Below are 13480 nucleotides of genomic sequence, written 5' to 3'. Positions count from 1 at the left end.
TGTGTGTGTGTGTGTGTGTGTGTGTATTGAGGTTAGAGAGAGTTGTAGTCATGTTGTACTTTATAATCAATAATAAATGCATTAGAAGAAATAAAAATTATTTGTTTCAAACTTTGGGAGCAAAAATCACGTCTTTAAGTCACATCTCTGCTTTCTTACTTTCTCTCTCACCTTTTCTTTCTTTCTTTCTTTCTTTCTTTCTTTCTTCCTGCATTTTTCTTGTCATCCTTTCTTCCTTTTTCTCTTTCCTTCTCCTCTTTTTCATTCTCCCTATGCTTCTCTCTGCCCTTTATATTCACATCTACTTTCTTTGCTCTCCATCTCACTTTCTCTGTCTCTCTCACTTTCTCTTTATCTAAAAGGACATCAAGTCTTTCACACTGGACTCACTCCCTCTCTTTATGTAGCCTACTCCATCACAGACCAGCCCGAATAGGCCCCTTATCTTTAATACTCATCACACACACACACACACACACACACACACTTCTGTATGAATCAATGGAAAAATCCTGCATACCTCTCCAACTCCAGCAAGTGTGCATGGATTACGTCATTTAAAGCTTAGTCGGGACTAAACGCTTGTGTGTGTGTGTGTGTGTGTGTGTGTGTGTGTGTGTGTGTTTGAGTGAGAGACTGAGTAAGCGCACGCGTCAGTAAGAGGGTTTTAGGACCACGCGGCCCCACCGGCTACGGGAGAAAAAGACAGCCAGGCAGACAAAGGCACGAGAAAAAGAGAGAGAGAGAGAGAGAGAGAGAGATCCTGCAGCATCCACACCCACCCTGCACGAGCTACACACTGTCTGTCACACACTGTCTGTCACACACACGCCTCACGCGCACAGCAGACAACCCCGGTAAGTACCGGTAACCTTAACGATTTTTTTCCTTTTAATTCTATTCAGAATGAAGATGTATTTTGTTCTTATCTGTATTTAACTTATTGTTATCTCATGAGTGTAGGTTTGTGCCTCGTGCCACATGATCAGACCGGTTCTAGTCATTAAACCGTTAAACCCGTTATGTGTGATTAAGAATATATTTGGAGCATCGCCTCAGAGGGCTGTTTTTTTAATCAATTAAAACACCAGACTGTTTATTAAAATATCAGATAAAATCGTCTTTGTGAAGAAAGGATTGAGTAAAGAAAAAAAATTCCTGTAGCATTAGTTTGTTTTTAATTTTATTAGGAGAGGTTTAATGCGTCAAACCTGCGATTGAACTATGTTGGTCATTTCACAGGTCAGTGGTGTCGGGGTTTTATTTATTTTATTTTTTTTCGTTTTTTTACTCCTTCAGTGGGGTTTGTGGGTGCGCATGGTCTTGGATGCGCGTGCGTGCACGCCTGTGTATGTGTGTGTGTGTGCAGTATGTATGTAGTATGTATGAAGTATGTAGGTCTAGTAGTACATGTATGAAGCCCAGTAATATATTTTACATAATAATTACTACAGTAAGTATGCGGGTTTTAGGCATTTAGCCCCGCCCACCTCCTGACACAATGGAACGCGCTCTCGCGCACACCTGCCCCGCGCATAACTGACTGGTTAGCAACATGCTAGCCAGTTCTGAGGGAAGCTGCGGTAACCCCACAGTCCGGCATTTCTGTATTATTTTTGTTAAATGAATTGTCATTTGAAACAGTAAACGGGAAAAGAAGAATAACTCATGGTGTGTGAGTTTACGCTAAAATTATTGCTAAACTGAAAAGTGTGTGTCAGTATTAGAATGCTAATTAAATTAGCCTCGTTATGTACTGGGGTACATCTCTCTCTCTCTCTCTCTCTCTCTCTCTGTGTGTGTGTGTGTGTGTGCGTGTCAGTGTCATTTACTGTCCTGTTAAAGGAGCAGATGGGTGTGTGTCCAGCCCCTCTGTCAGCTGTGAAGCACGCCTAATTCTCTCTTTATTGTGTGTGTGTGTGTGTGTGTGTATGTATGTGTGTGTGTGTGTATGTATGTGTGTGTGTGTGTATGTATGTGTGTGTGTGTGTATGTATGTGTGTGTGTGTTTGCACTGATTTTTGTCCTCTCAGCACTCTTTGATACACTGGATCAATTTCGGGTGTTTAAACACCATTTTCTTAGGCAACATGGCTTTTTGATCCCCGGTGTGTGTGTCAGGAAATTACCTGATGGTCAGGGAAATATGTGTTTAAATAAGCTACATTTGCTACATTCCCTGAGGTGTGTGTGTGTGTGTGAAAAAATTCTTTCTTTCTTTCTTTCTTTCTTTCTTTCTTTCTTATACTAAAGCAGCTACAAAAAAATACTAAAGCCAACTATTTCAGGATAGCTTCATTCTCATATTAGTAAGTTCAATGTGTTAGTATAATCCCACTCACTACAGCTGAATTATCTCACTCTAAACTCTCTCTCTCTCTGCTTCATCATTCACTCTTTAGTTTTCTTCAGTGTCTCTAAACATGTTTAATGACACAATGGCTACAATTTTATCTTTTATCTTCAGATGATGAAATAGCTGTAACCGTGTTATACATAGATAGTGAATTATCAACGGTCACATTGTTGCTAGCTTGTGTAAATGTAAGGTTATTTATTGAAAGATGGAAAAAACAATATCTGTGATGGTAGATTACTGAATTCTGCATTTCTTTGTGTGTTTGTAGCTGCTGTTACCAACAACAGACCATTAGCCCCTCAATTTCTCTGTTGGTCCTTAATCCACACTGTGGTTCCCTCTTTGGTCTCTAGTTCCCAGGTTAGTCTTCAGTTCCTTGTATGGTTACCACTCCCCACTTTGATCTCCAGTCCCAATCTGTTCTCCAGTTTCCATTTTGGTCCCTAGTTCCCACTTTGGTCCCGAGTTCCCACTCTGGTCCCTAGTTCCCACTTTGGTCCCTAGTTCCCACTTTGGTCCCGTCCCAAACTGGTCGCCATTTCCCACTTTGTTTTCTAGTTCCCACTTTTGTCCCCAATTACCACTTTGGTCCCTAGTTCCCACTTTGTTGCCTAGTTCTCACTTTGGTCCCCAGTCCCCGCTTTTGTCCCCAATTACCACTTCAATCCCTAGTCCCCACTTTGGTCTCTAGTCCCCACTTTGATCCCCAGTTCCTCTTTGGTTTCTAGTTCCCACTTTTGTCCCCAATTACCACTTTGGTCTCTAGTCCCCACTTTGATCCCCAGTTCCCACTTTGGTTTCTAATTCCCACTTTTGTCCCCAATTACCACTTTGGTCTCTAGTCCCCACTTTGATCCCCAGTTCCACTTTGGTTTCTAGTTCCCACTTTTGTCCCCAATTACCACTTTGGTCTCTAGTCCCCACTTTGATCCCCAGTTCCTCTTTGGTTTCTAGTTCCCACTTTTGTCCCCAATTACCACTTTGGTCTCTAGTCCCCACTTTGATCCCCAGTTCCCACTTTGGTTTCTAATTCCCACTTTTGTCCCCAATTACCACTTTGGTCTCTAGTCCCCACTTTGATCCCCAGTTCCTCTTTGGTTTCTAGTTCCCACTTTTGTCCCCAATTACCACTTTGGTCTCTAGTCCCCACTTTGATCCCCAGTTCCCACTTTGGTTTCTAATTCCCACTTTTGTCCCCAATTACCACTTTGGTCTCTAGTCCCCACTTTGATCCCCAGTTCCTCTTTGGTTTCTAGTTCCCACTTTTGTCCCCAATTACCACTTTGGTCTCTAGTCCCCACTTTGATCCCCAGTTCCTCTTTGGTTTCTAGTTCCCACTTTTGTCCCCAATTACCACTTTGGTCTCTAGTCCCCACTTTGATCCCCAGTTCCACTTTGGTCTCTAGTCCCCACTTTGATCCCCAGTTCCCACTTTGGTTTCTAGTTCCCAATTTTGTCCCCAATTACCACTTTGGTCCCTAGTTCCCACTTTGGTGCCTAGTTCCCACTTTGGTCCCCAGTCCCCACTTTTGTCCCCAATTACCACTTCAATCCCTAGTCCCCACTTTGGTCCCTGGTTCTCTCATCACCACTGATATGACAGGAGTTGTGTAAAAAGACTCAGATAGCTCCGGTCCCCTACACCTTGTATAAACTTTAGCTCTGTTTGGGATCTGTCCAGCGTGTAAAGGCTCAAAATATACTTTGGTTTTTTTTTTTTTACTTTTGTCTGAAGAAGCTGGTTTTCATGTCACATTGACAAAACCTGAAAAAGCTGCCCTTAGTGGTGACCTGTTGTTTTATCCCCAAAATGAGTGTCACATTTAAAACTGATGATGAAAGTTCTGTGCTAATTAATGCTATTATTAAGGGAGTATAATGACAGGAGGATTGCACACACACACACACACACACACAATATGCCTGTGATTTTTTTTTTAAGCTTTTTATAGCTTTAGACAAGAAAATGTATTTATAGTTAGCATTTATAGCTAGGTTAAATACCACTCATATATTGCTGATCTTACGTGCCATACAAAAGTAACATTTATAGAGGTTGCTTTCAGTCTGCTATTAGTAGTAAAAGTTAAGAAGCAATACGTTTTTAAAGTGATAAACCTGTATAATAAAACATGTCCTGCAGCACGAGTGTGTGAACTGTGAACTCAGTAAAAAAGATCTGTCCTAAAGAGGCACGCAGAGGTCGGCATGTCGTGTATGGATTTGTGGTTTGTAATTTCTATTACTTTCCATCATGAGAAAAAAAAAAGAGGCTGAGATTAATAGCTAATTGCTTCGAGGCTGAAGCTTGAGGTCTGGTTGCTTTGACACAAAGACATGTTTATATAATAAGAGGCTTGCATGAACATTCAGGAACATGTCAGTAGTTTGTCTAAGCTCCAAGTGCTCAGATTAATGTCTGAATCTCAAATCAAACACTGTACACACTATACACACAGCATTCGTACACTTTACACTGTGTAGCCGTGTGTATTGGGGATGTAACCGAACACCGACACGTTATTCAGAATGAACAGAAAGTGTGTTCACACACAGATATACACAAACACAGATATGAACAGGTAGCGAACGCACTCGTAGGGTGTCTAGTTGAGACTGGAGGTGTGTATCATGACTGGGATGCTGTGACACACAACAGAAACTTCCTGTGAGGTTTTATTTACATGTGGGAGCAAAGTGAGTGAAGTAAACTCTGTAAAACCGTTTTTATTAATGTGATTGCTAACATAAACACAACAAACTGATTAATCCATCATTCATCCATTCACCCTTACTGATCGTTTGGTCAGGGTCCACTCCTGTCCAAATCTGAGGGGAACGGAATCATTTACTAGTTGCACTAAATTATTCTCTGTGGACTCCTACAGTAGATGCTGGTCAGTTTTTTTGGCTGTAAGGAAGACATTTATTTCCCACAGAAGTGTGTGTAATGGAGTATAATGGAGATTGACAGACAGACAAATTTCTTTCATGTGGTCGCTCTTTAATTCCCCCGCTCTGTTTGCTCCTCTCTTTTGTTCATCTTTAATCCGATTTGTACAGGACACACACAATCTCTGTCTCTCTTGCTTGCTAACTCTCTCTCTCCCTCTCTCTCACCCCCCCCCCCCCTCTCTCTTATGATGAAAGGTTTTAACAGTACAAATGCAGCATTAAGAATTTAAACAGATACATCTGATTCAAAAGACATCCAAATGCTCCAGGGAAAGGAAGGGGATTTGTTAAAAGGGGGCTCAACCCACACAATCTGCTCCATCCTGTGTGTGTGTGTGGTGTGTGTGTATGTGTCTGTGTGTGTTATTCATAGTCTCTTCAGGAGAACAGAGGACAAAACTGTATAGAGGCATACTGAAAGTCTGAAAATCCAGAATAATGAAAGGATAACGATACAGAAGAGAGACAAGACGTGTCCAGCATTAGACAAAAAAAGGACAGGAAGGACACATGTGCGTTGTGTTAGAACAGCTGGACAAAAAAACAAACCCGTAGATGCTGGGACGGACAGAAGAGATGGAAAAGCACACTGTACACTTTGTTTTCTGTCATTTTGTGATCATGTGGAAAACACAGCGTAATGCATAATGCACCCATAATGCACTTTAAACAATGCTTAAAGGATGGACCCTAGCATGTATCATGTAGTAAATAGAGAAGTGGAATAGGACACACCCTCTGATGTTTTCTTCCTGTGTGTGTGTGTTTCTATAGAGGCCATTTGGCATAAGTGTGTGTCTTTGTACCGTAAAACTGATCGCACACTTTAGTGCAAAAAAAAAAGATTAAAGGTTGTATTTAGATATTGATTAGAGGATATTGATTGGGTGGGGGAAGGGAAGTGTGTGTAGATTGATTTATGCTAATATAATGGAATGTGTGTGTGTCACACATTGCCTTATACACTTACTTTTCGGAATATATATTTGACAAGAATTAGACTAGGTAGACTAGTTTACAAACAGTGTGTGTGTGTGTGTGTGTGCATCTTCAGTTTCTTTCTAAGTTGATAGAATCTTTTCATTGTGTCCAATCTACTGAAGTCAAATGCTAGAGTTCTCACTAATTCACCTCTCTCTCTCTGTCTCTCTCACTCTCTCTCTCTTTGTTTCTTTTCTTTTCTCAGGCGATGGACAGATTGCTTAGTGATGAAAAGAGGCAGCTGTGTTTTTTCCAATTTCTGGCACTTGTCCCCCAAAATGCGCCAAATTGCCTTACTCAAATGTGAACGGACAAAGAGAGAGAGAGAGAGAGAGAGAGAGAGACAGACAGACAGACAGAACATGTGAGAGAGGGAGATGAAAAAAGTGTTTGAAAACGATGGTAATGAGACAGATGAAAGGAGAGAGAGAAGGAGGTATGAAAAGTGAGTCAGAGAGACAAGAGAGAAAAGGGGGAAAAAGAGACAGATGAAGAGAGATAGACAGAGGGACAAAGGAAAGAAATAGAGAGAAAGACAAGCAGGAGAGAGAAAGTGAGAGAAAGAAAAGAATATAGAGAGACAGAAAGTGGGAAAGAGAGGAGAAAGAGAGAAAGATAATATAAAGTAATAATAATAATAATGACACAGCAATACTACGAAAGTGAGAACAGAAACATGTCCCCTTGTTTATCGCTGTTATTTTTTTTCCACATCCTCATTTGCATGTCATTTGCATGTGGAAATCTCAGATATCCCAGACTCACTTCCGGCTCTGTGTGTTCGTATCAACACACCCGCCATGACTGTGACTGTGTTTAAGGAGAGGTTAAAGGTCAGGTATGACCCTGTATCCTTTTATTCAGATGAGGTCATGGCCAGCTTTACGTTATTCACATAAACGTGAAGTCAGTTTTCACGTGACTCACTGCACTGACTCTAACGGCACTGTGTAACGAGCTTCACATGAGACGTGTTCACAAGTTAACAGGTTTCAAGACAACTCAAACACTCTGTCACACACGATCTCTGTGTTCCACACAGCATAGCTGTAACTCTCCATAATGTTCAGATGTTTAAAAATCGATCTTCTGGACGTTCCAGATGAAGAACCTCTAACATAAATGTTTAACTTTGATTTGTTTTATATTTAAAGCAACTGATGTTTGAAGAAGTTCTCTAACTAGACATGATGCTAGTAATTGGGACAGAGCCTTTGTTCCTACAGTGCTGTAACTGTAGCCTGTACCAAATGTGTGTGTGTGTGTGTGTGTGTGTGTTTCTATAGAGGCCATTCGGCATGGGTGTCCTTCAGCACAGTGAATGTAGGACACGCTTATATTCATGCCTAAGAGCAGAATCTGAGTGTGTGTGTGTGTGTGTGTGTATGTGATGAAGTGAAGGTCGTATCCAGGTAGGATTGTGTTGTAAAATGAAATATTCATGCTTTAGTTTTCTGTTTCCAATGAATTGTGGATCTAGTTTCAAGAGAAAGTAGAAAAAGTGTGTATGTGTGTGTGTGTGTGTGTGTGTGTGTGGTTGATAGAAAGGCTGCTAATTGATTAGACAACATTCCTTTGGAATAGGACAAGACATACAGAAAAAAAGTGAGAGACAGAAAAAGAGAGAAAAAAATAAGAAAAAGCGATAGAATGCAAGAGATAAAAAGAAACAACAGGATAGAAAAATAGGAATAAGGAAAAGATAATGATGGAATGTTTTTTTTCTCCTCTTTTCAGTTACCCATAATTCCACACTGCCCAAGGTCACACCGTCGCCATGGAGCTGGATTTCGGACACTTTGATGAGCGAGACAAGTCGTGCCGCCGGAAGCCGGAGAAGAACGGCCTGCCGAGTCCCACGCACAGCGCTCACTGTAGCTTCTATCGCACACGCACGCTGCAGGCACTTTCCAACGAGAAGAAGGCCAAGAAGGTCCGTTTCTACCGCAACGGCGACCGCTACTTCCGCGGCATTGTCTATGCCGTGGCCACTGAGCGCTTCCGCACTTTTGACGCGCTGCTGGAGGACCTGACACGCTCGCTCTCAGACAACATCAACCTCCCACATGGCGTCCGCTTCATCTTCAGCATCGATGGCACACGCAAGATCGGTAGCCTCGACCAGCTGGAGGAAGGTGTGTGTGTGTCTGTGTGTGTGTGTGTGTGTGTGTGTAACCATGTGACATCACTTTGCCCATTATGAGGTAAAAAGGTAGGTTTTAATTTAGGTTTAGCATCATTACCATCTAGTTCATAGCAAATGTGGGGTAGCTTGCTAATGAAGCTCGCTTGATTCAGTGACGTCTGCTTCTGTTGCAGTATTTAATTTATCATTACAAATCATGCTGGAGGATTTTTAATCACCTTCTGAAATCCCACAGTCCATTGAAAGTCGCAATAAAAAAATGCACCTGTGTTAGAAGATAGGGACCAAGGAATCATTCTGGACATAAGAACTCTCATGAACTCTCAAGAATTCTCATGTAAGGTAGCTAGCATGAACAAAACTGTTAGCTAACCTAACTTAATTAAACTGTTATAAGTTGTAGCTAACTGAAAAGAGCAAATCATTTCCGGAGGAAAGTTAGCTAAGTTTAACAAATAAAACTGTTATGTTGTATGAAATATCAGGAGTAATATGAAGTCTCTCAGCTTATTTGTTTGTCATCTCTCTGTTTTCTCCACTCTCATTTGCATCTTATCAAAAACTCATCTGCTCTCGTTTCCTTTTCCAAACAGTTCCTCTGGTTCCTGGAGTGGAACCTGATCCTCAGATCCTGCAGATGATTTCTGCACTGTTTAACCTGCAGGGAAATTTCTCTCTCTAACACAGAACTGCATTTCCTCTTTCTTCTGTAATGAGATCAGATTATTGATTATTCGAAATATAAATCTCAGAAAAGTGTATTGTGACAAAATTCATCAGAAATCTGTATCCCACCCTGACAGCCATATTGTCACCATCTTCCTGTTTAATGGTCACTAAGAGAACACACACTTATGTCTGCTGAATGGAAAGCAGCAGTAGTGATGATGTTCTGTTTCCATGGTAACACAGTAACCTGAAATATTGCTCTATATCATTCAACTGATTAACTATTGTTTAAATCAGCGCTCAAACATAACTGTTTTATTCTTATTAGCACTGCAGTTGCGTGTGTGTGTGTGTGTGTGTGAGAGAGAGAGAGAGAGAGTCTCATTTACTGATGCAAAAATGCCAGACATGATGGATTGATATAACAGGGAACAGAGGAAATGAGGTGGAGGAGAAGAAAGATGGAGTAACGGTAGAAAACAGACAAGGATCTTATTTGTGCGCGCACACACACACAGACACACAGACACAGATGCTCATGCACACAGATAAGATGCTGCAAATATTTGTTCAGGATTATAAGGAGGGCCGAGAGAGAGAGAAATTTGTATATGATAGAAGAAAAAGAGAGATAGAGGTGTAGGGTGAAGGTGTAGAGAGATGTAAGAGCAGAGATGGTCTACAGATGTGTAGGTGGAGATGGAGGTGTTGAGGAGGGAGGTTTGGGGAGGAGGTGATGGTAGAAGCATGAAGAGTGACTAGGGATGGTGGAGTGAGGTGGAGGGGACGGTCAAAGTGTGAGGGTGGAGATGTAAGTGTGGAGGTCAAGGTGTGGGGGTGGAGATGTAAGTGTGGAGGTTAAGGTGTGGGGCTGGAGGTATGGGAGTGGAGATGGAGGTGTGGAGGTCAAGGTGTGGGGCTGGAGGTCTGGAGGTCAAGGTGTGGGGATGGAGATGGAGGTGTGGAGGTCAAGGCGTGGGAGTGGAGATGGAGGTGTGGAGCTGGAGATGGAGGTGTGGAGGTCAAGGTGTGGGGATGGAGATGGAGGTGTGGAGGTCAAGGTGTGGGAGTGGAGATGGAGGTGTGGAGGTCAAGGTGTGGGGGTGGAGATGGAGGTGTGGAGGTCAAGGTGTGGGGGTGGAGATGGAGGTGTGGAGGTCAAGGTGTGGGGCTGGAGATGGAAGTGTGGAGGTCAAGGTGTGGGGGTGGAGGTATGGGAGTGGAGATGGGGGTGTGGAGGTCAAGGTGTGGGGCTGGAGATGGAGGTGTGAAGGTCAAGGTGTGGAGTTGGAGATGGAAGTGTGGAGGTCAAGGTGTGGGGCTGGAGATGGAGGAGTGGAGGTTAAGGTGTGGGGTTGGAGATGGAGATGTGGGGGTGGACATGGAGGTGTGGAGGTCAAGGTGTGGGGCTGGAGATGGAGGTGTGAAGGTCAAGGTGTGGGGTTGGAGATGGAGGTGTGGAGGTTAAGGTGTGGGGCTGGAGATGGAGGTGTGAAGGTCAAGGTGTGGGGCTGGAGATGGAGGTGTGGAGGTCAAGGTGTGGGGGTGGAGATGGAGGTGTGGGGGTGGATATGGAGGTGTGAAGGTAAAGGCTGGAGATGAAGGTGTGGAGGTCAAGGTGTGGGGCTGGAGATGGAGGTAGAGGTGGAGCTCAGTGTGTCTCATGTTGTAGGTTCTGCATCTGCTGTAATCTGATGTGACACTTAGGAAACATGGTGCTGTTTTGCCTCCTTATATAATGAAAGGCTGCATGTGGGTGGAGGAGCTCGGTGCCGGTGTGGGGGCGAGAAGAACCCGCTGTAGCAGTTTATAGAACTAAATCTTCAGAGATCACGGGTTCTAGCATTTTCCTCACAGGAAGTTTCCTTCCATGGCATGTTTCAGGAAGTGGTTTAAAGTTATTTTCAGTGACAGACGGATTATAGAGACTTTATGATATAAGTATAATATAAATTACATACGGGAATCTCTTTAAAATATCTTTATTAAAGAAACGAATCTTAGAACAGAATTTTCGACACTTGTTTTAGAATCATGTTTCATTACAGAAATCAGCTTCAGACACAGAGACTTCTAGAGAGATGATAACGAGTCTTTCAGGAAAATTCTAAAACGTGAGAGATCTCGAATCTTCTTCAAAGACTACTTCCTGATTCTTTAAAAAAGGTTTCTAAAATATTCTTCAAAGATAGACTGATTATAAAATGATCTTCTTCAAGGAAATAATCATCTGCACACAGATTGATTTCTACAAACATGGCCATAAGACATTCTTTAGATTCTAGAACATGTGAGAGAGAGAGAGAGAGAGAGAGACTCTCCTTCAGAGAAAGACTCCTTCTACAGAATCATCTTCAGAGAGAGAATCATGGCCATGTTTCTTGGTTCATCATCCTCTCTTTGAGAAATTAAAGAATAAAATATGAAGTGTGTGACTCTAGAACCCGGTTCTCTTCCCCGTTTTCCTGCAGGTGAGAGCTATGTCTGTGCCTCAGAGAACTTCTATAAGAAAGTGGACTACACGAAGAACGTGAACCCGAACTGGTCTGTGAACGTGAAGGCCAGTGCGATGCAGAAGAATGCGGCTAGCCGCCAGGCGGGTGACATGCGCGAGAACAAGGACTTTGTGCGGCCCAAGCTGGTGACGGTGATCCGCAGTGGTGTGAAGCCCAGGAAGGCTGTGAGGGTTCTGCTAAACAAAAAAACCGCACACTCGTTTGAACAAGTTCTCACCGACATCACCGAGGCCATCAAACTGGAGAGCGGCGCTGTCAAGAAGATCTACACACTGGACGGAAAACAGGTGACACACACACACACACACACACACACACAGATATAGAAAGGAGAAAAATTTTCCTGACATACGCTCTTATAGGATGTAGACATGCAAATTCACACAGATTATCATTGAGCAGCATGGAAACATGGAACTGAGTGTGTGTGTGTTTTGTAAATGCCATAAAGGAACATAATTCCATTCTTTATTTGCAATTTGGAAATTAGATGGAACAGATGCAGTAGAGACAGATTGCAACTACACACACACGCACACACACACACAGGCTGTTAGGTGACTTATTCCTTCCTTGCTTGTTTCAGTGTGTGTGTGTATGTGTGTGTGTGTAATAATGTATTTAATGTCACTGTATATAGGACAGCGCTGCCCTATTAACCTGTTTCACTTCTACACTTCTGATTTCTGCTGGATTTTTGTGTGTGTGTGTGTGTGTTTGCAGTCTAGTTGTTGTGTAAGTACTGTGGGGTCTCTTTAATTATTAGATTAATATGAAAAGAAACATTTATTTAATGTTATTATTTATACACACAAGTTATCTTTTGTCCAATAGAATGAAAGTCTTTGTGATGTCACATGATGGGAAGGTAAGCCCCGCCCACTTAGACCCAGACATATAGACAGACAGACAGATAGACAGACAGGTCGGAAGTTCCTCAGCTTCTCCAGATCGTGTCATTAGTGTCTAGCTTTTTTAGCAGCTAATTGCTGCCTTTGTCTTCTTCTTCTTCACACACACACACACACACACACACACTCCAAACTTGGCCCAGATTGTCCCACCCGCTGCTGTCTGATGTGTTTAATTGCTGCTTGTATTTCTGTTCTCTTTCTCACTTCTCTTTTTTTCTATCTTTTCCTCATTTTCTTTCTTCTACCCCATTCTTTCTTTTTCTTTCTTTTCATTTTCTCTGTCTCCTAGTTTCATTTCTCTTCATTTATCTCCTTTTATTTCTGTTTCTTTTGTTTCTTCCCTATTTTTCTCTTTCATTGTCTGTTTTTTAACCATTCTTTCTCCGTTCCTTTTTCATCCTTTTTTTCCTCTTTCTCTTTTGCCTTTCCTCTGCTCTCTCTCTCTGCCCCTCTCTCTTTCTCTCTCTCTCTCTCTCTCTCTCTCTCGTTTTCTTTTTACTTTCCTCACTTTCTCTATATCTCTCTCTTTCCACTCATCAGCTCTCTCTCTCTCTCTCTCTGCCTCTCTCTCTGTGTCTCTCTCTGCTTCTCTCTTCTCTCTCTCTCTCTCTCTCTCTCTCTCTCTCTCTCTCTCTCTTTATGGATGCTGAGGCAGCTGCTAGTTCTGGTTGCTAAGCAACTGCTTCCTCCATAAAGACACAGCCCAGCTGGATGATTGTGTGTGTGTGTGTTTAGGTTCAGTAAACCCTTCCTCTCCTTTTCATTTTGCCCGTGAGCACAAAATGACACTCATTTTCCCTTCAGCTGCCGACACACTCACAGTCATCCATACATGTATGTGTTTGTGTTTGTATGTGTGTGTCAATGTGTATGTGAATGAAAGAGAGAGAGAGAGAGAGAGAGAGAGAGAGAGAAAGAAATTTAATCATTTAGAATGGCT

At 42.4% G+C, this 13480-nt stretch overlaps 1 protein-coding gene across 2 annotated transcripts in view; it reads left to right on the top strand.

Annotated features, from left to right (window-relative positions):
• Positions 1 to 664: 664 nt before the first annotated feature.
• Positions 665 to 13480, top strand: part of LOC131348482 (neuronal migration protein doublecortin-like) — a 31786-nt gene continuing 18970 nt past the window's right edge. Inside the window, exons 1-4 of one of the 2 annotated variants that reach the window (XM_058383490.1) lie at positions 665 to 857; positions 2628 to 2719; positions 8033 to 8430; positions 11582 to 11913. In XM_058383490.1, coding sequence (XP_058239473.1) covers positions 8073 to 8430; positions 11582 to 11913 — 690 coding nt within the window. In that variant the 5' untranslated portion in view covers positions 665 to 857; positions 2628 to 2719; positions 8033 to 8072. The remainder of the gene's footprint in view (positions 858 to 2627; positions 2720 to 8032; positions 8431 to 11581; positions 11914 to 13480) is intronic. The other variant, XM_058383489.1, reaches the window with a different exon arrangement.

Source organism: Hemibagrus wyckioides, linkage group LG28 (genome assembly GCF_019097595.1).
Source record: "Hemibagrus wyckioides isolate EC202008001 linkage group LG28, SWU_Hwy_1.0, whole genome shotgun sequence".
NCBI lineage: Eukaryota > Metazoa > Chordata > Actinopteri > Siluriformes > Bagridae > Hemibagrus > Hemibagrus wyckioides.
The sequence above is the reverse complement of the archived record's forward strand: the minus strand, read 5'-3'. Positions and strand labels throughout refer to the sequence as shown.